The 26,045-nt window shown below is 38.4% G+C and overlaps 3 protein-coding genes across 3 annotated transcripts in view; 1 reads left to right on the forward strand and 2 right to left on the reverse strand.

Moving 5' to 3' along the window:
- LOC114460910 (cell division control protein 42 homolog) lies at positions 1-6,231 on the reverse strand. The gene is made up of 5 exons (XM_028442780.1): positions 6,116-6,231; positions 3,172-3,276; positions 2,145-2,327; positions 1,879-2,076; positions 1-425 (listed from the first exon to the last, which is right to left on the reverse strand). The coding sequence occupies exons 2-5, from the start codon at positions 3,274-3,276 to the stop codon at positions 336-338; spliced, it is 576 nt and encodes a 191-aa protein (XP_028298581.1). The 5' UTR covers positions 6,116-6,231; the 3' UTR covers positions 1-335.
- Positions 6,232-9,789: 3,558 nt separating this feature from the next.
- Positions 9,790-23,576, forward strand: eno2 (enolase 2). The gene is made up of 13 exons (XM_028442779.1): positions 9,790-10,143; positions 15,063-15,148; positions 15,316-15,411; positions 16,423-16,481; positions 16,634-16,703; positions 16,777-16,910; positions 17,074-17,165; positions 17,437-17,567; positions 17,683-17,880; positions 18,298-18,499; positions 18,582-18,690; positions 19,981-20,039; positions 21,183-23,576. The coding sequence occupies exons 2-13, from the start codon at positions 15,064-15,066 to the stop codon at positions 21,250-21,252; spliced, it is 1,305 nt and encodes a 434-aa protein (XP_028298580.1). The 5' UTR covers positions 9,790-10,143; position 15,063; the 3' UTR covers positions 21,253-23,576.
- Positions 23,577-24,362: 786 nt separating this feature from the next.
- LOC114460904 (triosephosphate isomerase-like) overlaps positions 24,363-26,045 on the reverse strand; it is a 2,046-nt gene continuing 363 nt past the window's right edge. The window contains exons 2-3 of the mRNA XM_028442774.1: positions 25,310-25,421; positions 24,363-24,483 (exon numbers count right to left, since the gene is read on the reverse strand). Of these exons, the coding sequence (XP_028298575.1) occupies positions 24,378-24,483; positions 25,310-25,421 (218 nt within the window). The 3' untranslated portion in view covers positions 24,363-24,377. The remainder of the gene's footprint in view (positions 24,484-25,309; positions 25,422-26,045) is intronic.

Raw genomic sequence — 26,045 nt, forward strand, 5'->3', positions numbered from 1 at the left:
TGAATATTTGAGACATTTTAATGAAAACAAACACTGCAGTTTGAATAAAAACATTCATCGTTGTGTGGAGTTCTCTCATGTTTTTTATTTTAACGTCTGAACGAATGAAGCATCGTTTGGTTAAATGTCAGCAGGTAAACAAACAAACCCGTTGCCATGGAAACCATCCAATGGTCTTCAAAACATCTCCAAACATCAGTTCGTTTATTTTCCTCCTCATAACGCCGCTGTGATAAAACCTCCCACAAAGAAGAAGAAAAGTCCCCCGTCATTGATAATAAGTGTAAAGTGTGACAGAGTGAATGAAGGCACGTCTTCTTCTTCTTCTTCTTCTTCTACAGCATGACGCAGCGTTTCTTTGGTTTGGTGTCTGGAGGCTCCAGAGCAGCGAGGATGGCCTCGTCAAACACGTTCTTCAGCCCCCTCTGACACACACACGGACACAAAATTATGTAATTTTTTGTTGTTTTTTGTATTTATGTATTCCTGTTTAGGCTTTATGAGCTTTTGGAGCAATTTTGTGCATTTTCAGAGTCAATTTGTGTATTTCTGATGCCATTTTCTAGTAGTTTTGTGTATTCTTGTTGCCGTTTTGTGTATTTTATTGTGGCCTTTTGTGTTTTCCTATTGTGGTTTTGTGTGTTTTTGTGGGTTTGTGCATTTTCTGTGTTTTGGAGTCATGTTGTGTATTTTGTTGTGGTTCTGGGTAGGGCTGGGCGATATGGCCTTTTATAAATACCGCGATATTTTTAGGCCATGTCACGATACACGATATATATCTCGATATTTTGCATTACCCTTGAATTAACACTTTGATGCACAAAATCACACCAGTATGATGATTCTATATGTCTACATTAAAACATTCTTGATCATACTGCATTAATATATGCCAATTTTAAACTTTCATGCAAAAAAGGGGATATCACAACTAAGTCAAAGTTGACATAACTGTATTTATTAAACAGTGAGTGGCTCAAACATAAAATTGTCAACAGAAAGTGCACGTTCTGTGCAAAATTGTCACAGAGACATTTCAAAACAAGACATTAGTGCAGGATGCAACTCACATGGCATTTCAAAACACAAAATTAAAGTGCACTTTTTGTACATAATGCCACTACAATATTTTAAAACAAATAGTGCCCTTTTGTGCATGTTGTCATTAAGATGACATTTAAAAAAAAAAAAAAAAAAAAAAAAAGGCCGCGAGTTTAACGGTATGGTCATTTTCAACACCGCACAGACTACAAGCTGCGATATATCGAGTATATTCGATATATCGCCCAGCCCTAGTTCTGGGTGTCACTTTGTGTGTTTTCAGACTCAATTTGTGTATTTTTGATGCCATTTTGTGTATTTTGTTGAGGCTTTGTGTTTTTGGAGTCATTTTGTGGTGTTTTTTGTGTTTGCATTGTTGAATCAATTTGTGTATTCTCCCTCAGTTTCTGTGTTCATGGAAACATTTTGTATATTCCTGTTGTGTGTTTTTGGAGTCCTTTTGTGAGTTGGTTTGTGCACTATCAGAGTCAGTTTCTGTGATTTGGAACAACGTGTATTTTTTACGCGATTTGGAGCCATTTTGTAGTGGTTTTATGTATTTTTTTGTGGTTCTGGGTGTTTTTGGAGTCATTTTGTGGTGTTTCTTTGTGTTTGCTGATTTTATGTATTTCTGTTGTGGTTTTAAAGTCATTTTGTGGGTTTGTGAATTATCAGAGTCAGTTTCTCTGTATTTATTAGGTTTTGAGTCCTTTTTTTGTGTGGCATTTTGTGTTTTCTGAGTCATTTTGTGTATTTTCCCTCAGTTTCTGTGTTTTTTAAAACATTTTACGGTTTTGTGCATTCTCAGAGCGCTGTTGTGTGTGTGTGTGTGTGTACCTGTGTGAGTGCTGAACATTCCACGTATTTAACGGCCTTCAGCTCTCTGCACAGCTTCTCTCCGCTCTCACTGCTCAGCGCTCGCTGCTTGTTCTTGGCCAGTTTCTCCAGAGTGTTGCTGTCGTCCCTCAGGTCCATCTGGGTCCCCACCAGCAGGAACGGCGTCCGCGGGCAGTGGTGGGAAATCTCTGGTACCCACTGAGGGGGGAAAAGGGGCGGGGTTAGGGCGAAGCGTGAAAGCGTTGGAAAAACTCAACACCACCGACCTTTTCTCGGACGTTTTCGAAGGAGGACGGGGACACGACGGAGAAACAGACAAGGAACACATCGGTCTGAGGGTAGCTGAGGGGGCGGAGCCTGTCGTAGTCCTCCTGACCCGCTGTGTCGAACAGGCCCAGAGTGTACGGCTCTCCTCCAATCATCACCGTCACCGCGTAGTTATCAAACACCTGCACGCACGTCAGGGGAAGTGTGTGCGTCATTTATGGGATTGTGTGGCACAAAGACGGAGATTGTGTAACATTCCTCTAAACAACCAAACATGTCCGAGCACATACTTCAAAACAAAAGAAGAACGTTACAGACGTTTCCATTACACTCATCACAGTCACCAGTTAACACAATCACCAGTTCAAACAGAACACCTTTAGGTCAGAGTTGCTTTTCTCCTCGTAAACAAACAAACAAACAAACAAACAAACAAACAAACAAACCTTGGTTCTTTTATTCAGTTCTTAGTTTTAAAGGAAAATTCAAACCAAATGAAAAACGACAACAAAAATATGCAAAACAACAAGAAAAATACACAAAACGACAACAAAGTCACAAAACGACACCGAACTTCCTGCGTTTTGTTGCGAGTGTGATTATTAACACTATGAAGGTGTCTCTCACTCACACACACGCACATGCACAAGCACACAAGGCTCCGCCCTAAAGTTGTTTTCCTCAATGTTAGTCTCATGTTTGTTTCCTGTTTGTCACGCGTTCAGCAGGAAAACAGGAAGTGAGCAGAGAGGAAGTCAGAGTGGACATGATCTCTCAGTGACACACGTGTGTGTGTGTGTGTGTGTGTGTGTGTGTGTCCATCAGCTGCAGCCTCAGCCACACCAACAAGACACAGAGTGGTGACAATGAATCAGCGTGGGGAGAAAATACTTCATTACGTTTTACTCAGTAGCTTTGTCTGCGTTGCCAGGTTGTGTGTATTATTTAGCTCCGTGTGCTGCGTTGCCAGGTTGTGTCTGAGATGCGTTGCCAGGTTGTGTGCTACGTTGCCAGGTTTTGACTCACCGTGGGGACGTACTCTGAGGGGAACTTGTTGGTGGTGTAGGAGATGAGGAGGCAGGTCTTTCCTACAGCGCCGTCACCCACCACCACACATTTAATGGTCTGCATCTGAAAGGAAAGGCATTGGTGTTAAGGTTTTCACTACTGTGTTAATGTAACCTCAGGTGTCTGAGGTTTTTTCTTCCGTCTCCATCATTTGAGTGTTTTACTGTATATGTTCACCAAACAGAATTGCCAAGAACCGCCTTCCTGGGCTGCTGGCCAATCAGAGATGGTTACAGGACACACGCTTGTATGTACTCCAGCGAAGCTCTTTCTCTTTTTTTTTTTTTTGCTCCATGAGTCTTTGAGTGCGCTAACAACTACACTAGGGTCCTATAAAATCTACTGTTGAACGCGGAAAGGACGTTTTTTATGCGTAAATATCCTCCCCACTTCAAACACCATCAAACCTGGCAAAAAACTACGCAAATTATCACTGACTCCTAAATCAGAGCCAGCAGTGCCTGCTTAACTTTAACGTGTCTGTAAAACTCCGTCCGTTTCTCATAGCGCTGCATCGCTCTGTGAAAACCTGAGTCAGCATTAATCATCTTCACCTGCTCAGAGCGTCTAAACATCTCATCACAGCTACAGAACATCTGTGGATAACGTTGTTCTGTTGTTGTGGACGAGACCATTGATACCAGTGATTGTAGAGTCTGAAACATCATAAATTATTGATAACTTCTGATACTGTCACATATTCTGACCTCTCGTGGTGAAAAATACTTCTTACACATCATTTATTTCTGTTTAATCATTACGGTCAGGAATGATGTCATCAGGATCATTTAAAATAGGTTTTTAATTAAGTTATCAAAACTTAATCAATAAACCTGATCAGATTCAGTAAACCATTGATTCCTGAGGGTAAATATGGTGACATTAATGCTGCTCTGTTACATCTTTATATGACATGAATAAATAAAAAGGAACAGTCAGAATAATCCATGTCACTATAACTTATATCTACCTTTTCATTGTATCTTACTTTATTTTTTACATCCATTTTGGTTTAATTATGGGTTTTTTATTTATTAGTATTTTGTTTCCTCACAGGAACTAATATTTTCTGAAAAAATTGATAAATATTTATAAAAAAAACCAAAAAATTCACGTGGAAAACAGAATTTAGCAAAAATAAATAAATAAAAAAATAAATAAAACGCATACGCATTTAAATGTATATAATATTTTTCAAAAAAGTAAATCAAACCGAAATCGCAATATCTGTCAGAAAAATTGCAATTAGGTTTTTTGTCTAAATCGTGCAGCCCTACTGTAAACACAGCCTGTGATTGGTCACTGACAGTAAGGGCTCATTAACCTCACATTATCTGTTATGTTTTCATTTTGGGTTTTTATATTTTTTGTTCGCTTTGTTTATTTTTACCGTATTGTTGCATATTTTCATCACCGTTTTTCTTTTATACTTTCAGTGTATTTTTGTGCTCGTCTAGTGTATTTTCACTGTTTAGTGTATTTTTGTTGTTGCTTTGTGTGTTTGATACATATTGTGTTGTTGTCATTACAGGTCTTTTTGTTGCATTTTGTGTCATTTTTTTCTTGTTCATTTCTGCATTTTCATTGTCGTTTTGTGTATTTTCGTCATCATTTTCAGGAAGAGGAAGTGAACAACGAACTGAGTTTAAATAAAGTTTCAACATGTGTCAGAAAAGAAGGGACGAGCTGAGGGAACACTGGAGGACTTGTGACACACACACACACACACACACACACACACACACACACACACACACACACACACACACACACACACACACACACACACACACACACACACACACACACACACAGTCAGGAGGAATCAATAAAGCTTGATTTAAATGAAGTCACTGATAACAAACAGGTTTTTCACACACATTTAAAGCTGTAACTAAAGTGTAACAGAAATACACAGCTTTCATAAAACACTTTTTTAATTAAGAGATATTAAACTATGAAAGACAATTTTTCAATTTAACAATCTTTACATTAATATTAATAATGTATTAATAAGGATCTTTAGCAAATATCAGTTTCAGATTTACTGAATTATCATTGCTTCAAAAATATTTATTCATTTATTAAGAGTTAATAAAAACAATATTAGGAAACGTAATTACATTTAATAAACTAAATAAATAAGTACAGAAAAAAAGAGTATTATATTTTACATTTTTTAGTCGTCATAAATATAGACTCATTTATTACTTTAAACTTCATAAATAAAAAATAGGGAAAAAAATGGAAAAAAACAATACAATAAAAAACGAATTAATAATTAAAAAATTAATAAACATAAATTTTATACAATTATTTAATATATCTGAATATTAACTAACATAATCTATATAATATAGTGAAATTATTAAATTAAAGATAATTTTTTTTAATTATTTATTATATACAAAAAGTACGTTTTTTAAAAAGAAAAAGTGTGTTAGTGTTTGGGTCATATTTATACAAATAGCTCAGGGCCTTTGTGTGTTTTCGTCATATAATCGTTATAAATGTGGATGTTTGGTGTTCAGCAATAAACATTATTACTAAAACCACACGTTTTTTAAACACTTATCAACAGTTTTGACAACTTTTCAACGATTTCTAACGCCTTTAAACACAATTAAATCAGTTCAAAACTAATTTCAACACAAAGTTAAAGTCTTTTAGGGACGTTTTCAACACTAACGAAGTAGATTTATAGCATCTGAAACGTGTTTATGGGTAAATGTAGGTGAAAAAACGGACTTTAGTTTCAGTTTTGACAGCTGTCAGTTAGCACAGCTAGCTTCCCGTTAGCTTTGAGTTCGTAAAAAGTTAACTTTCACTGTTGTGAAGATAAACCCGCGGGTAAAGTTGTTTGTTCAGGTGTTTAAAGGAGAGAAAGTCGGACTTTTCTTACCTTTTATGGTCACTCCCTGACACACACCTATCCTGTCCAACCACACACACACTCTTCTTCTCTGAGGACCAGTTTGAACTCAATCAATCAACAGATTCGTAGCTCACCACCGCCACCTACAGCATCAACAGGGTAATACAGGTCACACACACAAACACCGAATAAAATCCTTTTACACACAAAAAATACGTACAAACAAGTGAAATTTTTTTCAAATAGATTTTTTGAATGATATATTTAAGATAAATGTCCAAAAAACGTAAAATAAAACAAAACAGACAGAATTTAAATAATTTAAAAAAGTTTTTTATTTATTTTATTCTGAAAAAAGTCATCCATCCATCCATCATCATAAAAATGAATGTAACGTGTGAGATTAATCTTGAAATATTGGTCAAGGTTTGAGTTTTGTTTGGCTGGTTTTATACTTAGTGTAAGGATCTGATGTTCACTCCTGTTTCCATCCCTCACTATCTTCCCCTTCCTCCTCGTCTCATTCTTCTCATCGCTATTTTCTCCTCCACCACCTTTTCACCTGTCACTAACCAGAGGACGGACGTCAAGGATGGTGACCTGTACGTCCTCCGCCCATAATCCCATTAAATCCGTGAATTTAATTAGAGATTAATACACACACACACACACACACACGCACGCACGCACACTCCGTCCTGTCAGTGTGTATCAATGTCACCCCCAAGTCAGCATTAACATGTTAATCTGTTTTTAGAACAGCCGTTAAAGCAGGAACCAGTCATTAGACTGACCCGCACAGTAAACCAGTAATCAGTGAATACTGGTTTTCCAAAAGCTGACTGGTATGTAAAGATCTATGTTTACAAGTTTACAGGTTTATGTTCTGGGAGGTTAATAGATTTACTAATGTTTACATTTACAAATATTTCCTGGTTAACAGAGGTATATGTTTACAAGTGTTTCCATGTTTACAAATATTAACAAGTTTACAGATGTTTACATTTACGAATGCTACCAGGTTTACATATGTATATGTTTACGAATATTTACATTTACAAATGTTTCAAGGTTTACAGAAGTATATGTTTATGATTGTTTCCTGCTTTACACATGTTTATATTTACAAATGTTTCTAGGTTTACATATGTATATGTTTATGAGTGTTTCCTGGATACAAAGGTTTACATTTATAAATGTTTACAGGTTCACAGATGTATATGTTTACATTACAAGTGTTTACATGTTTACAGATGTATATGTTTATAAATGTTTACAGATGTATATGTTTACATTACAAGTGTTTACAGGTTTACAGGGGGGTATTTGATCAAAGTGTTCTCAGTAGAGCCAGGCTTATGGTTTAAACCTGGTTCAGCTAAGCCATCGTGACCATACTGGTTTTTACCATTTCATCAAACTCTTCCCAGCTTGGAGCTCAGCTCAGCCAATCAGCTGACAGTGTTTTGCTTAAGTGAACGTCCTCATAAGACCCACGAGATAGATCACAGTATTAATAATTAGAGAGTGACGGCGCATGCGCTGCAGCTTTTATGATGAATGATAAGCCAATAGAAACCAATGCTGTGACCAACAGGATGTGACATCATCTGTTACTGAGCAGAGAAAATAAATTATGGACACGTTTAAAAAAAAAAAAAAAGGACCAACTGTGGTTTGAACATTTTTCAAAGTAGTAAAAGGTTAAAGAAGGTGTTATTTAGTCAATTTATCATAGCAAACAACTGATTATGTGATCACACACTGATCGTGTGCGTTTGATACGTTTTTTAACACCTGTCAGCGTTTAATAAAAGAGATGATGTAACACAATTAAATAATACGTCATTTATGAGACTTATGAGTGTTTGATGAATGGTTTGTTGAACTTAGCACTAAATGAACAGCGGGAATCAAGCTCTTTTGCTTCAGTACAGAAAAAGGAAAACAAAAAACGAACACCTTTATCCATTTTCTCCACTACTGATTGGCCAAAGTACGTGACCCAGAAGTGTACTCTCATCCGACGCTAACGGCTATGCTAACGACTATGCTAACTGCATTGCGGCAGAATAAGCCTTTTCACACTCTCGCACTGGTTCAGTTCTTCCACATTAGGTCAAAGGTCAAGAGTGATAAACTCGCCATGACTGACGGTGTAGGAAGAGAGTCTGACAGAAATTTAGATTATTTTTCCCGTTGTAGCGTTGGTTCCTTGAACGATTTTTTGCATAAACGTAGTATCGGTCTCTGAGGCAGAAAGACCGAATTAGCTGCTAAAGCTAATGCTGCTAAAGCTAAAAATTCAGTTTCTTTTCCTGACTTTTCAAACTGTTTCAGCTGATGACGTTACTCCAGTTCTCTTATCGACCTGCCCATCTTGTGCACTTCCTTCAAATTTGTAAATTTAATTGAAATAATAGCTTCATATCATGGACCTGGTTAGTGAATGGTGGACCTCGTAAATTTATCTTTTCAAAATCAGAAATATTGCTTGTCCCTTCAATAATAACAATGATAATACATTTCATTTATAAGAGCATTTCAAAAACACTTTACAGTTGTTAAAACAACTACACAAGTCATAAAAAGAAACCAACAACAATAAAGTAAATACATAACAATGTCAAGTTGAAAGCTTGGGAGAGGAGTGTGTAAACAGAGGTCTGTAGCTTTAATACAGCTTCTCTCATTAGTTTTACTAAAGTGCTCAGATATGTGCATCAATCCTGAGTAGAGTTCTAATTCACCCGCTGCAGACCCAGGCAGTGAGGTGGAGGTGAGGGGACGGCCTGACTTCCATACTGCTGCTGAGCTGCTCACATCGGTTTTTAAAAGTGCTCGGATCGGCCGAAAGTGACATCAGCGGAAAACCCTGAACACCTCCTCGAGTCCGTATATGTGTAATATTAATAATATAAACACTATTAAAACACTAATGATCTCTGGAATAAAATTACAAACGCTGATAGGTTGAAAATATCAACAGAGTAGACGAGCTATAATTATTGATGATAAGATCGCTGCTTCTGAAACGTGTCCTTTTCGCTTTAGCTGGTGTTGGGCACAGAACCTCCGAGCTAAAGATATCGCAGAATGTGTTCCGTATATTCCTCCAGTCAGGCCATGACACAGCTTGTTTTATCGGACAGGTAACTGACACGTTCCGGCTCACGTACTTTGGCCAATCGGTAAAGTATGTGAAAACGAATAAAGGTGTTCGTTTTCTGTTTTTCGTTTTCTGTACCGAAGCAAAAGAGCTTGAATTTGAAAAACAATTTTATTTTGGTTTTGGAAACAAATATCAAATAATGAGCGTTTTTCGTGTTTTTGTTACATAATGAAAAACGAATGAACGAATGATACATGGATTCAGTTACAACCCGGCTTAACGGAGCTGGACTATCAGGTTAAACCTGGACTCAACCCTAAGCTGGGTTTGATGAAATACCCACAGGTTTACAGAGATATATGTTTACCCAGGTTTATAGAGGTATACGTTTACGAGTGTTTCCAGGTTTATAGAGGTATACGTTTACGAGTGATTACTGGTTTAAAAAGGTTTGCATTAACAAATGTTTCCTGGTTTACAGAGGTATATGTTTACGAAGGTTTCCAGGTCTCTCGTGTTCTATCTCAGAGATGTGTTGAGACTATGGAGGAGGATTATATAACTGAGTGAACCCCACTGCAGCAGAAACAGGCTCCACTCGCTCTCCATCAGACGTGCCTCTGCATCCATATCCTTTCATCCCTATTTCGTCTTCTCCTACTGCTAAATGAGCCCTCCTGTTCTTCTCTGCATCATCATCCCTTCTTCTTCTTCTTCTTCTTCTTCTTCTTCTTCTCGTTCTTCTCCTCCTGCTGTTTAATTAACCCTCCTCTTCCTCCTCTGAGTCATCTCCCCTCCCCCCCTTTGTCACACACCTCCTCCTTCTTCCTTTTTTCATCACTCTGCCTCTCCTCCACTGTTTCCTCTGTCGCTACCAAAGGCTGAACACACACACACACACATACGCACACACACACGTACACACGCGTGGAGGAGGCGGCAGGTAAGAGCAGGATTTCCTCCTCTTCTCCTTCTCTTCTGATCGGATGTTTTTACATGACGATGCTCACAGTGTGTGTGTGTGTGTGTGTGTGTGTGTGTGTGTGTGTGTGTTGGGGGGGATTGATTGTGCTTGTCAGTGTGTGTTTATGTGGATTATCTCATGCATGTGTCATAATGTGGTTTTTGTGTGTCTGTGTGTGTATGAAAGTGATAGTGTGTTAGAGGTTGTCTATGTGTGTGTTTGGCATTTTCTTGTCTTTGCATGTGTGTGTTTCTGTGTGTGTGTGTGTGTGGGGGGGGGGGGGGTCATGCAATAGCAGAATGTGTGTGCAAGGTTTACAGTACAAGTGTGTGTGTGTGTGTGTGTGTGTGTGTGTGTGTGTGTGTGTGTGTGTGTGTGTGTGTGTGTTTACATACTTGATCAGTTTTTTTCAGCCTAACCTCAATAAACCCTGAACAGGTTTCCCTCTAGTGGCCATTACGAGCAGAGTCAATTTATTGATTAATCGAATAATCAACATGATTAGAATGAATATTCTATTACATTTGTTTTATTGTGAATATTAATTTTAAATATTTACAATTTATGTATATATAATTATAATTTGATTTAAGAATAACATCACTTTAATTCACACTACTGTACTTTTGTTGATGTGTTTACAATATATCCATTCATCCATATAAGCATGAATCAGCAAATATACTCTAATCGTGAAGCCAATGTTTTCAAAGCATGACATGGCAATTAGATTAGACTGTGGCTTACAAACTATGACAGGAAAAATACTAAAATTAGAAGTCAGCAACATTTTGATGACAGTTTTAAGCAAAACAAAACCTCATATCATGACTCAGCAACAATACTCAAAACATGACTCAGCATCAGGACTGACTCGAGCCGTGACTCGGCAGCAATACCTGAGCTGTGACTGAGCAACAATACCAAACCGTGACTCAGCGGCTATACTCCAGCAGTGACTGAGCAATAATACTCAAACCGTGACTCAGCAACAATACCCAAACCTTGACTCAGCAGTAGTACTCAAACCATCACTCAGCAACAATACTCAAATCAAATCAAATCAACTTTATTCATCCGTTAGGAACTTCATTTACAGAGAAAGCACCAGTGCAGAAACAATAAAACACAGCACATCCATTCACACATTATACTTCTGACGTTCATGAGTTCCCTAATAAATAGATTTGAAATAATTAAAAGATTAAAAACAAATAGGCCAAAATTAAAGTCCTCAACTACAGATTTTGTGCTGCAATCAGACGTTTAGCAGGCGGATGGAGGTGGGGGGAAGCTGGAGCTGGCCATCTTTGTCCTCAGTGGGAGCGACCTGAACCTGCACCCTGAAGGCAGCAGAGTGTGTGAGGGTACAGGGTGTAGTGAGGGTGCAGTGAGGGTGCAGGGTGTAGTGAGGGTGCAGTGAGGGTGCAGGGTGTGTGAGGGTGCAGGGTGTGTGAGGGTGCAGGGTGTAGTGAGGGTGCAGGGCGTAGTGAGGGTGCAGGGCGTAGTGAGGGTGCAGGGCGTAGTGAGGGTGCAGGGCGTAGTGAGGGTGCAGGGTGTGTGAGGGTGCAGGGTGTGTGAGGGTGCAGGGTGTAGTGAGGGTGCAGGGTGCAGGGTGTAGTTAGGGTGCAGGGCGTAGTGAGGGTGCAGGGTGTGTGAGGGTGCAGGGTGTAGTGAGGGTGCAGTGAGGGTGTAGGGTGTAGTGAGGGTGTAGTGAGGGTGCAGGGTGTAGTGAGGGTGCAGGGTGTAGTGAGGGTGCAGGGTGTGTGAGGGTGCAGGGTGTGTGAGGGTGCAGGGTGTGTGAGGGTGCAGGGTGTGTGAGGGTGCAGGGTGTAGTGAGGGTGCAGGGTGTAGTGAGGGTGCAGGGTGTGTGAGGGATCAGTGTAGATCTGGGTGCCTTTCCTCAGGACTCTGGTGTTGTCCATGCTAGTGAGTGACTGCTGTTCCTGACCAATGATTTTGCTGCTGATTTTGATGATTTTATTATGAAAGTTACAGTGAGTGAGAGAATCAAACCAAACCAAACCAAACGTGATATTGAATGTGAGGATGATTCAGTGAAACATTTATAGAAAACAGCGAGAATGGATCAGTGAACCTGAAGTTTGCAGAGCTTATGGAGAAAAAAGAGTCACTGTTGACGTTTTGAAAACCGTTACTCAGCAACAATACTCTAACCGTGACACAGCAAAAATAATCAAACCATGACTCAGCAACAATACTCTAACCGTGACACAGCAAAAATAATCAAACCATGACTCAGCAACAATACTCTAACCGTGACACAGCAAAAATAATCAAACCATGACTCAGCAGCAATACTCAAATCGTGACACAGCAACAACACACTGAACATTTAGTAGAAAAAAAACTGAGTTTTATTTGTTCTTTTCTAAACTTAATTATGTTAACTAGTGACTGAGTCTGAGTGTTAGCTGGTCATTGGTTAAAATGGACTCCAGTTTGAGCAGAAGGATTGTACAACACTGTCTGTGTATCGGTTTTACTGGTTTATACAAATTTAAATTAGTTTATACTGGTTTATACTGGTTTATACTGGTCGAGACTGGTTTTTATTGGTTTTGAACTGATTTGTATTGGTTTGTTCTGGTTTATACTGCTTTTTTCTTGGTTTTTACTGGTTTATACATGGTTTTTACTCCTTTTTACTGGTTTTCATTAGTTTGGATGAGTTTTCTACTGGTTTTTCTCAGTAAATATAACAGTTATGAAAGATGCTTGATGATGTATGTGATGGCAGTGTCAGAAAATTGTATCTGATGAGGAGGCTGATAAAAAGCACCCAGCAATGCTCAGCACTTCACTCAGATACATGTGTAGGTTAGATATGATTATTATTATTATTATGTATATCATTACTGACTTAGATAAGAAAAAACCTCCTGGCTTCAGATCTTAGTTGTTCTCCTTCACTCAGACTGAGCAGATGTTCCTTCAGTCTGTGTGTGTGTGTGTGTGTGTGTGTGTGTTTTCTGCTGAGCACTGCAGTCTTTTGCTAGGTGTGGTGCGTCCTGCTGCTGCTGTAGGGATTACGTAATAGTCACTAGAGCAGAGAGAGGCAGAGAGGAAACCTGAGACCAGGAAAACACCTCGTTTTTGGAACCAGTCACTAGAATAAGAAGCGTTAGAAAAACCCAAACCAGTCAAATCATGAGCTGATAACCTCTAAATAATGACTATTCATCCTGTTTCACTTTGTTTTAGTGACAGTTAGTCAAAGCACATAAAATAATGCTCAATCAGAGGCATTAATACAGGAAACAACAAACGGTTTGTGTGTTTTTCAAATCATTTTGTATATTATCATGTCATTTCAATGTATTTTTGTTGTTTGTGTTGAGTGTTTTTGAAGTCATTTTGTGTATTTATTTCATCTTGCCATTTTTTAAATTTGTAATTTAATTTGTTTTCCCTGTAATTTTGTGTTTTTCAAGTCATTCGTTCATTTTTGTTGTCTTTCGATGTATTTTTTCTGTCATTGTGTATTGTTTCTGAAATCATTTGTGCAATTTTGCCAACTTTGTTTATTTTTTTGACATTTTGAGTATTTTTGTTGTCATTTTGTTTATTTTTCTGTCAACTCAACTCTTGTTTTGTGTAGTTTTTGTGATGTGTATTTCTCTGTAATTTCATGTTTTTCAAGTCTTTTGTTCATTTTTGCTGTTTTTTTGTTTTTGTTTTGTGTGTTAATGTCTTTAAACTTCTTTAGACTCCTGTTTTTTGTAAAACACATTTTGTTAAGTTGCTAGACTCCCCAGTGTGTGTGTGTGTGTGTGTGTGTGTGTGTGTGTGTGTGTGTGTGTGTGTGTGTGTGTGTGTGTGTGTGCGTGTGTGTGTGTGTGTGTGTGTGTGATGCTGCAGTGGTGCAGTGTGTCTCCTCTGACAGGTTGGGGTGTGTTTGTGGTATAAATAGCTCCTTTTACTCTCGAGGCTCGACTCGCTCTCACTTCAACACTGACGTCAGTGTTTAGTCGTTATTTCATCATTGAAAACATTGCAAGAGAAATATCTGAGTTTTAAACATTTGTAACAACAACAAGGTCCATAACATAACGTACATGGAGTGAAGTCAAATACACCACTCAAATCAACACACTGACCCCCCCCCCCCCAAAAAAAACCTGAAGTTTTTACAGCAAAACATGATCAAGTTTTCACTTTTTATAGTTTCTAAATAAAAAATCAAATTTAACTGAACATATTTGCTGAAACAGTGACAAAAGTGGGAAACAAAACCCTCAACATTATCTGTCAGTTTCCCATTGTAAACTACTGTGCATGATCAACTGATTCTTAAATGATAATTTTGGAGTAATTTGTTTTAGGGGCCACATAAAATCAGGCTGAGGGCCGCCACTTACCCTGTGTCTGCTGTAGAAGCTGCGTTGCCAGGTTGGGTTTTTACTGTGTTTAAACATGTTGCTTAGGGATAAATTACAACATATTGTCCTCCCCCTTAAGTAAATAATTTGCTTACGCAGTGGTATCCAACCATCGGGCTGCGGACCAGTACCGGTGCTTTGTTCTGAAAAATGTTTAAAGATTTATGTTGCGGAACTTTTCATTTTGCAGCTACTGAGGAGCTCATGTACTGTCTGAGCTAGAAGTGTGAGCAACACGCTGGGACAAGCCCCCGCAAGGTCGCAAAACTAACCCCCCACCTCCAATCCCAACAGTATTCACAGTCTAAAGTACAGAAACGGAAATTAACGAGTACAAATAATTAACTACTGTACTTCAGTAGTTTTTCTTATCTCTACTTTAATGAGTATTTAGTCTTTAGAATAAATACCTGATATTACTTTACCCAGAAGGAGTACACGTACATTGAGTAGTGTTCTCACTGATACGCTTAAAGTTACTACTTTCATCTTCAGGATGTCCATCGTCAGCATCATCGCCAGGGAGATCCTCGACTCCCGAGGAAACCCTACAGTGGAAGTCGACCTTCGCACGGAGAAAGGTGACGAAACGAGACACAACGATGGTTTGGTGCTTGTATTACATCAAAGCGACCCCCAGTGGACGTATTAGGAATGAGTCATTTTTTAGTGTTTTTGTGTATTTCATTGTCATTTTCTTTGTTTTGGTTGTTGTTTTTAGTATCCTTGTCATTTTGTTTGTTTGCAGGTCTGTTCAGGGCGGCTGTCCCCAGCGGAGCGTCCACGGGTATCTATGAAGCTCTGGAGCTCCGAGATGGAGACAAAGGTCGCTACAAGGGCAAAGGTACGATACAACGTTTAAGACAAACTTAGAAAACCTAAGTAGAAGAAAAGATTTGAGAGATTTCAAACTCCAGTTTGGGGATATCATCTAGCTAGCATAGCGCTATCTAATCTTCCAACAGTAGGGGGCAGTAATGTTTAATTTTTTTTTTTTAAAGTTTTTCATTTTTTTCTGACTGAAATATAAAAATATTTAATTTTTGTGTTGTTTTAAAGTATTGTATTACTTTGTGTATATATATCATGAGGTTTATGCGTAAAAACGTTCAACAGAACCTGTTGGTGAGTGGAGTTTAATATGAAAACATAGACCAGACATGGGCAACTGGTGGCCCGGGGGCCACATGCGGCCCTCGGCTTAATTGTGAACGGCCCCCAAAATAAATGCACGAAGTGACTCCAAAAACACGTCACAGAAAAAATTAATACACAAAATAACAAAAGTACAAAACAACAAAAACAGTTACTAAGAAAAAAATTTACAAAACAACAACAAAAACATACAAAAAACTTTAAAAACACACAAAATGAGAAAAAAACACACAAAATAAAAATACACAACAAAAACACTCAAGACAAGTAAAAAATGACACATAAGGACAACAAAAATACAAAAAACAACAACAGCAGACTAAACCCTTTGTTCACTTGTGTATTAACGTTCCGATTGGTCTTTATTCTAAACGCTGATATCATTGTTGATAATGTGGCCCTTGGATCAAATGCAATCAATTTTTTGTGGCCCCCGTGGGGTTAAAGTTGCCCATCTCTGGCATAGATCCTGTGCTTTTATTTTGAAGGACTTACAGTACATTTATCCAGCGTAGCACAACCTAATCTGACGGTAATATTTTACATGTTTTCTCGAGGGTTTTTCAGTGTTTACAGACAGAGGTGCATCATCTGTTCTTTAGATTGTACTTTTAAATTAATTAGTTAAGAGTTTTGTTTAATGTGCGAACTTTGAAAGCTGAGTCAGCATTTATAAACTAAGTCTGTTTTTCTCTCTCAGGGGTTTTAAAAGCTGTCGGACACGTCAACGACACCCTGGGACCTGCACTCATTGCCTCCGTGAGTCATCCATCCATCTGTCCATCCGTCTATTATCATTATTAATATTGATTAATATTAAACTGATTTCTCACCTGAGGGAGTCTGGACCTCAGGTTGGTGCTGGTGGTGTTCCAGCTTGGTTTGTCACTGGTTTATCTGATGATCTGCAGGGCATCAGCGTGGTGGAGCAGGAGCAGTTGGACAACATGATGATTGAGATGGACGGCACGGAGAACAAATGTGAGTCACGGACAAATGGGCGTGTCCGTCCCTTTAACGATGTCTCTGAGACTTTTGACTTCCTGTCCAACAGCTCAGTTCGGAGCCAACTCCATCCTGGGCGTGTCTCTGGCCATCTGTAAGGCCGGCGCGGCAGAGAAAGACGTCCCCCTGTACCGCCACATCGCAGACCTGGCCGGGAACACTGAGCTGGTGCTGCCGGTTCCTGTAAGAAAAACAAACCCTCACATTTGTTAACTCGTCTCAAACCCAAACAGGAAGCTCTGGAAAACGCTACTTTTTTACTTATCAGCAGTTTTTCTTGGTCTGATCTTCTGGTATTGTCAGACCTGATGTTGTAATGATGTCTGTGGGATGTTTTCTGTTTTAGGCTTTCAACGTGATTAACGGAGGATCTCACGCTGGAAACAAGCTGGCCATGCAGGAGTTCATGGTTCTGCCCGTTGGAGCTGAGTCTTTCAAGTAAGGGTTCGTCGTTACTCTCACATGAACTGAACTGGGAAACCTGGAATAGTAAAGTCTTGCCAAACTCAACCCAACTGTTCCACCCTCAATCACGGTTAAAATGCATTACTTTATTTTCTTGTTCTGTAGTTGAAGATCCTGGTTTGCCGCTCTTCCATTCTGGTCTTCTATTTTCTATCTTTAAGTCCTAGTCTTTTATTGTCTGTCTCTCATTTTGGACTGTCTTTCCTAGTCTTTCATTCCTAGTCTTTTGTTCCTGGTCTTTCAGGGAGGCGTTGAGGATAGGATCGGAGCTCTACCACACCCTGAAGGGAGTAATCCAGGAGAAATATGGCCAGGATGCAACCAACGTGGGAGATGAGGGAGGGTTTGCCCCAAACATCCTGGAGAACAGTGAGGGTGAGGCAGTTATGAAGGACCACGAATGACAAATCAACCCAGAGAGGCCACATCCTTCACGTTAGTCCGTCTGTATTGAAGGTACCATAAACTGTGATGTTCTCTTGTCGTACAGCTCTGGACCTGCTGCAGACGGCCATAGAGAAGGCCGGCTTCACCGATAAGGTTGTGGTCGGGATGGACGTGGCCGCCTCAGAGTTTTACCGCGAGGGAAAATACGACCTGGACTTTAAATCCCCGCCGGACTCTTCCCGACACATCAGTGGAGAGGAGCTGGCAGACATTTACCAGAGCTTTGTCAACAACTACCCAGGTAGAGGAACCACAGGCACTTTTGAAAACTTTGATGCTTTGATCCTTACATGTTTCTGACACCTCTGAGGAAGACTGGCAGTCGAAACATGTCTTGACAGTCAACTTGTCAGGAGATAAAATTTGCTGAAAAATCTTGTCTGAACAAACAAAAACTAGACAAAATGAACTTGCTGGAATTATTACATTCATCATGACCCTTCACCCATTCAACAAATAACTTTTGTTCACAAAATTTGGCCGTCAGAGAGTTACAAATGTAAAAATTTTCCAGAGCAGATGCCCCTGGGCCCCCTACAATACTGGCGCTAGCGGCACTCGCTCACACACATCGTAAACCCCCATGCTGTGAAAAATTCCTGGTGTGAACCCTGGTGTACGTCTGAGTACGTCTGGGTATGTGTTTACGTTCTTTCAGTGGTTTCTATCGAGGACCCGTTTGACCAGGACGACTGGGAGGCCTGGTCCCGTCTGACGGCCCAGGTCGGGATCCAGGTGGTTGGCGACGACCTGACGGTTACCAACCCAAAGAGGATAGAGAAGGCAGCGGAGGAGAGAGCCTGCAACTGCCTCCTGCTCAAAGTCAACCAGATCGGCTCAGTCACCGAGGCCATCCAGGCGTACGTTTGCTCCGCTCTCACTCGAGCGCTAACGTAGCATCACCAGCCGATTCATGGTAAAGCACGTTGATGTGTCTTTCAGGTGTAAGCTAGCCCAGGCTAACGGGTGGGGCGTGATGGTCAGCCATCGCTCAGGAGAGACCGAGGACACCTTCATCGCCGACCTGGTGGTTGGACTCTGCACCGGACAGGTACCACAAACACCGGATACCGATACTGTCGCTTAGTAACCGCCAAGGCTGAAGGGGCGGTGCTTCTTCTTTGGCGTTTACAGTGGTTGGCTTTCATTGCAAAGCTTTGTCATCGGGTTAATTTATGAGTTCAAATCGCCTCATCGGTTTGATTAATGAAAATAATATGTGCAATTCTCTCCCAGTCGGTTATCAAAAGGAGAGGTGTCATGCATCGCAAATATAACAATAATCATCATTTCATCAAAAAAAAAAAAAAACGATGATGTGATTTTGCTCTGAATGTCAAAGTGAATTTCTGTGATTTCAACCATGTCGGAAATGAACTGAATAAATAAATAAAAATAATAATAAATCATCAAACACGGAAAAACTATCCAAACCTATCGCACAAATAATCCACATTTAAATCAGATATTTAGTGAGCTTTGTCTTAGCTTAGTGCATATAACATGGATTAATGTCATGTCTTTTATTTTTATTAGAAGTGTTAATGACTAATTAATCACAATCAATTCTGTCCACTAATTATTATCCTCAAACTAATTAAAACTAAATAAAAAAAGAAAATAACTAAAACACAAATAAAATGTGGCTAAAATACAGCTAAATGCTAAAACATGTTATTCATGTTCTCACGTCACATTGTTGTCTATTGATATATTAAAATGTGATTTTAAAAATACTTTTAAAGATGCCATTTTAACATTTCATATAATTAATCAAGTGGTTGGAATATTTTAGTATTTTACTTCATCTTTTTTGATACATTTATTAATGTATCATCACATATCTTTATTGTTGTATAGTAAGTTAGATAGTTATATTAGTCATTTATTTATTTATTCCTTTTCTTATCCTATGTTACCTCTTTAACACTATCTAAAATAGAAATAGATATTGTAAAAGTAATTTACTTTTACAATATCTATTTCTATTTTAGATTTTCAACATTGCTTTGTGTAGTTATATAATATATTCATACTCAATACATGTGCATATACAGTATATTCATTATATGCTGTATTTATCAGGGACGTATTATTTTACCACATTTTTTTTGCTGTTGAATATGAATACGACGATTGTTTTGTAATTAATTAGACATTTTAACAAAAAAAACCCTCTTAATTTATCATCATTGTTATTAAGATTTATTTTTTGGCTTAATTTTCTCTAAGTTTATTTCCCAGTAAACAGGGACCAGTTGTTTTGATAGGAATATAAATAAATAATAAACGGATCGAATGGAATGATTGATTACTGGACATAATTTGCGTTCTGTTGCAGATTAAGACCGGCGCCCCCTGCAGGTCCGAGCGACTGGCCAAGTACAACCAGCTCATGAGGTGAGTTTATAATTATGATTATCAGAGAGCTAACAGATGTGATGGGTGGAGTCAGTGAGGGACGACTGTTGCTTCACTCAGATTTAAAGTGAATATGTGCAACAATGGAATTAAAATCCTCAAAAGGAAATACTCATATATGAAAACCACATATTGTCATTTATAAACAGGTGGTTAAATGTGTAGCGAGTGTTTGGAAGAGAATATACAGAAAATATAAACATATTCTTTATCAGAATCATTAAACAGGGTGTAAATTTTCGGATGCATCATCAGTGTTCCTTTGAATCAGGGGGTGTTTCAGCCTTTTTAACACTCGACACTCTCATCAAAGGTGGCCAGCTACAGGGTGATCAAGCTTGAGCTATTTCATCCCGTCCACAGGTGATAGTTTTTAATAAAGAGGCGGAGTCTACATGGTTGGACAAGAATCAATAAACAACACTACTTAATATCAAATATTGATTGATTTGATTTCAGCAGAAAAAAATGATTTTGGTGTTTAGGTACTTGACTAAAAGACGTCCAAAAAACAAGCTAGTAGCGCTAAATATACAACAATGTTATGTCATGGTACTTCACCGACAATTATAGACTTCTTTATTCAGCAACACTATGACTGTGGGGCCGAAAGGGTTTTTATTATTAGGGTCCGCGCACCAAACCCCGATTGTTCCCATACCGATTCTTTTTATTACTATTTTACCACCACTTTACTTAGAGTATTGAAGCCCTTCCCAGAGGTGCAATTTCATGTAATTTGTCAACGGTATAGTTTGGTAAAAAATTTAATGTGTCGTTTTTTGATGCAATTTTGAGACTCATTAGCTTCACCTAGCGTTTCCAATGGTTTGAACAAGATGGGTGGCATTTGGTAGGTCTATGCATAGGACCGCAAAAATGTCATTTGGACCTATCACATCTACTTCAACAGGAAATCTGCAATTTTTTATTTAGCAGGCCTTTTTTTTCTTCATTTCTGGCTAAACCACACTGTCTTTAAAAGCAAACTCCTCCTGTTGTGTTCATATTTTACACGTGACATTTTGGATGTATTATTTTTCTCATTCTTCTTCTTTTTCATATAATAGTCATTTGTGTGTGTGTGTGTGTGTGTGTGTGTGTGTGTGTGTGTGTGTACAGGATCGAGGAGGAGTTGGGCGACCAGGCTCGCTTCGCCGGCCATAACTTCAGGAACCCCAGCGCCCTGTGAAGCTGACCAACGAATGACTCACACACACAAAAACACACACACAGACACACACACTCATGCACAGGAACGAGCCATGTACAAAGAAAAAAAAAATCTCACTTATGAAAAAATGATCAATAATGAATAATTTATGCACTTCGGGGGCGTAAAGGTGGGGTGGTGGGTGGGCGACACTGTATGCACGCACTCACGCGTTCTCGCACATGCAAGGGAATACCATACTAACGTCATCTGTTTCAAAGCCAGACATGCACTGTTACTGTAGTTTCTAAAGGGATTGTCTGTGGGTGTAGAGCAGACTGGGCGGAGCTACGGACGAGAACGCGCTCGGATTGGTTGAAATCAGAAACAGAGAGAAAAGCAGCCCATTCAGGAAAAAACACTCTAAAGTAACACTCACTACATTTCACTGGCTCCAAACCCGCTCACCTGTTTCACAAAGCAGGCTCAACTAAGTCTCAGTTGATCCTAGAGTAAAAAGGGCTAAAAGCAGATAAATTAAAAAATAAATTCATCAAAACTGTGCATTAGTGTAACGAGCTCTGTAGTTTTAATGTGAAACTCTTCTAACTAACTTCCTGTTGAAAAAGAAAACCTGTTAAGTCCAAATTAAAATGTACTACGTGTGTTTCCGTACCTGTGTTCCACAGAGAAAGCCTTATACCGCGGCAACGGAATCCCTCACCGTAGCGACAAAGCCTGCTACCATGGCAACACAGGCAGTTTAGATTCCGGCTCTTTCCATCAAGTTCGTTCCTCTGGGATTCCTCCTGTTTGAATTGACTTTGGAATGCATCGTACAGTGTGTCATACATGTCAAACACACACAAGTACGACAAATTAAAACAATCTGTACTAACCAACATTATGTGGAAAATTAAAAGAATATATTCAATATCTATTAATGTACACTGGAAAAGAGTTAATTACTTAGTTTTATGAGCAATTAGTAGTTGTAACCAAAGACAAATAGACTAGAACAGGGGTGTCAAACATATTTTAGATCAAAGGCCAAATACGGATCACTTTGATCTCAAGTGGGCCACAAATTTTAGGCGGGAAAACAAGCAATTTCAACATATTTCTGCCCCATGAATGAAAGTTACAATATCCAATTTTTATATTTCCTTGAGTTTGTAAGCAATTTTTATTCAATTTGGAAAAAATAGTAGGAAAATTTGAATAAAATTGCAGGAATTTGGAAAAGATAAAAGATTGATGTATTAACAATTGGTGATTAAAAATGACTGCAATCATGTGGTAAAAGCGTGGGAAAACAACTGTGAGTCCTGGCAAATATTGTGGATATTCATCAATATCCCTGGTCCGTTAGTTTGACAGATTTGGACTAGAAGGTCACTACTCGGGTGTATGACTTAGTTGAACTTCATTTTAAAAATCACATTGATTAACGTAAAAAACATTAAAAGTGTCCGATCGTCTTCATTGGTTTCAACTTGTCTTGAAAATATATTTTTTTAAATTTTAGAGAAAAGATTTGATCTACAACTAAAATAAAAATCCCTTTGAGGGTAGAATAATTTACCAGTACATTCGCACTGATTAGATATGGCAAAAATCCATATGAAATACGGGTAAACCATATGTTCGGCAAGTTTGGTGTGTCAGCGAGCTAGCAGTTAGCTTGTGGCTCATTAATAACATCAGTGGTTATTTTTCAATACAACCCTAATTTACACGAGTCATCTAGCTTTTGTTTGAGGCTAAGCTAACAGAGTGTAAGTTAATGCTAATGAAGCCAACACCGTGAGAACAAAGATAATTAGCGTTGCGGGTTTTGGAGTTAGCAATTAGCTCCTGAGCTTCAGGGTTTTCAGAACATTTAAACATTCGGTCACTTCTTTGTTGTTTTCTCATGTGTAAAAATAATGTTAGCACATGTTAGCATTAGCAATACTCATCAGTAACACAACACAATAGAACACACATAATTTACAGCAGGAATCCCTTATCCTGGGATTATGTTGGACTTTACAGATTCCCAAAGCTCAGGCTAACCTAACTCAGACTTACTTAAGCCTGCTTCGTGAACCTGGGCGCTCGAGCACTGCACTCCTTCACCTCCCTCTCCTTTCTTCTCGTCTTGTCTGTTCCTTGGTTTCTGTAGCTCTTTATTATTCGTCCTCATGCTTGAAGTGTCTCCGACTGCTATGAATCCTTCATTTCCCTTTTTCTCTTGAATGTCCATAAAATAGTTGTGTCAAAAGAGGAAAAGTAAATAAAAATAACTGAATGCTTGTCATTGAAAATAATGTGAAAGTATGTGAAATAATAAATGATTTACAGTTTCTGTCACAGCTGAACCGGTTTCATCTTGTTTTGTTTGTGAAGCTTGTTGTGGTCCTGGGAGACACTTTCACAATAAAAGCATTGATTCCCATGAGCAGAATAATAGCAGAAACATCTTATTTGAGCTTTTAATCTTATTTTTTTAATCGACGTTTGTGTCCATAACTATGAGTCCAACAGTTATAGCTAGCACAGTGTTATCAGTCGTTAGCTAACTCAAACTACAATGAGTCCAACAGTTAAAGCTAACACAGTGCTATCAGTCGTTTGCTAACTCAAACTACAATGAGTCCAACAGTTAAAGCTAACACAGTGCTATCAGTCGTTAGCTAACTCAAACTACAATGAGTCCAACAGTTAAAGCTAACACAGTGCTATCAGTCGTTTGCTAACTCAAACTACAATCAGTCCAACAATTAAAGCTAACACAGTGCTATCAGTCGTTAGCTAACTCAAACTACAATGAGTCCAACAGTTAAAGCTAACACAGTGCTATCAGTCGTTTGCTAACTCAAACTACAATCAGTCCAACAATTAAAGCTAACACAGTGCTATCTGTCGTTAGCCAAACACATAAATTAATAAACAACAACTTTTAAAATATATATATAATACAAGTCAAGTGACATTTTAAAAGCAAGTATTTCAGCGTTAATGTCCTTGTTTGTACTTATTTGAATTTGTCTTTGGATGTTTGGATCATTTTCTTAATTATTAAATAATATCCATAAACTATGAGAATAACTAACTCAGACTTAGTGCATAGGTTTACGTAAATATAGTGCAGATCTAAAGGGGGAGTGGTTTGGTCCATGTTAGGCTCTCACGTTGATGATGTCGATGAACTCTGGCTTCAGTGAGGCTCCACCCACCAGGAAGCCATCCACATTGTCCTGCGATGCTAACTCCCTTAGTCTGTGACTGCGTTAGTCTGTGACTGTCTTAGTCTGTGACTGCGTTAGTCTGTGACTGCGTTAGTCTGTGACTGCGTTAGTCTGTAACTGCGTTAGTCTGTGACTGTCTTAGTCTGTAACTGCGTTAGTCTGTGACTGCGTTAGTCTGTGACTAACTTATTTATTGCCCATTATTTGCCAGTTTAAACAATTTTTTCCAATATTGAGACTTTGAATCTTTTTAACACTTCTGTCTGTTTTCCACTCTAATTTGCAACTTTTAACAAATCCCTGTTTTTTTTAAATCCCATTTCACCACCTTTTCCAACATCTTTGGGTAACTTTTAACGCTGTTTATTCCTGATTTTAATCCCGTTTTTGCTTATTTTTACCCTTTTTCTGCAACTACACCAAACATGAAATATTTTAACTTATTTTTATCAAGTTTTCTTGCCATATTTGTGCTTCTTTTAATGCATTTTTGCTACATTACTCCCATTTTGGCCACTTCAACAAATTTTAATGCTTTTTTAGTCACTTTCAGGACATTTTTTGCACTTATCAGAATCCAAAATTACTTTTTTTTTTTTTTTTACAGAGGCTCAAGAAATATTACAATAAAAAGAATAAACACTAAATAAATAAATAACCACCACCTTTTCCACCATTTTTGGATACTTTTAACCAATTTTCTTTCTGTTTAAAACAAGGATTTCCATATTTAAGATGACTATATATAATGACCTAAATAATAGTAAACTTCCTGGATAAGAGTGGATATTATTCAGATTCATAGAACAATCCACTGGATCCACAGATTATTAATGAATGGATAATAAAGGGTTAAAGGTCACCTGATCTCTCCTTTGGACACTTTGTAGCAGTTTTGAGCTGCAACACTGACCTTAGGATCCAGACTGGACCTCACAAAGTCCAGATAGACAGAAGGAGCTGCACACACCACCTCTACACAACAACAACAACACACAATAGGAGTTATGCCAAAATAAGAAATGATTAAAGAATCAATAGGAAAAGATTGTGTTGCATGTGGTGTTGACCTTTAACGCCATGTGACAGTGGTTCCCAAACCTTTTTTGGATCGTGACCCCATTTTCACTAAAACATTTCTGGCGAACCCCAAAAGACACTTTTTTTCATCTAGAATTAGTTTTTTTAATCACTAGTGCAGTGCCCATCGGAAGCACGTATTCATGTGGGAGGAGCTTAAGTAGAGCTGTCAATTATGGACAAATGAGTTTATGTTTAAAGGTTGGATGTACATAGAGATGTACATACTCTGTAGTGTTACAAAGGGTTTATTTGTGGGTGTAAAGTAAAATAATGTGTGTGATTCATCTGGTTTAATTCTATAAGACTTTAATTAATAATTACCATTATTCCAAATGATATCATTGTGAGGAGAGAAGTTATGACAATAGCCTAGCTTCAAAGATAGCAGAGGTTTATGGTAAAAATGTGACAATTTAACAAGTAATTCAGAAACATTGTAATTACAACCCATTAGAGATTATAATCCACCTAAATATTTAAATATATTGTCAGATAATAAATATCACAGCGACTCAG

The sequence above is a fragment of the Gouania willdenowi genome, unplaced genomic scaffold (assembly GCF_900634775.1).
Source record: "Gouania willdenowi unplaced genomic scaffold, fGouWil2.1 scaffold_85_arrow_ctg1, whole genome shotgun sequence".
Classification (NCBI taxonomy): domain Eukaryota; kingdom Metazoa; phylum Chordata; class Actinopteri; order Blenniiformes; family Gobiesocidae; genus Gouania; species Gouania willdenowi.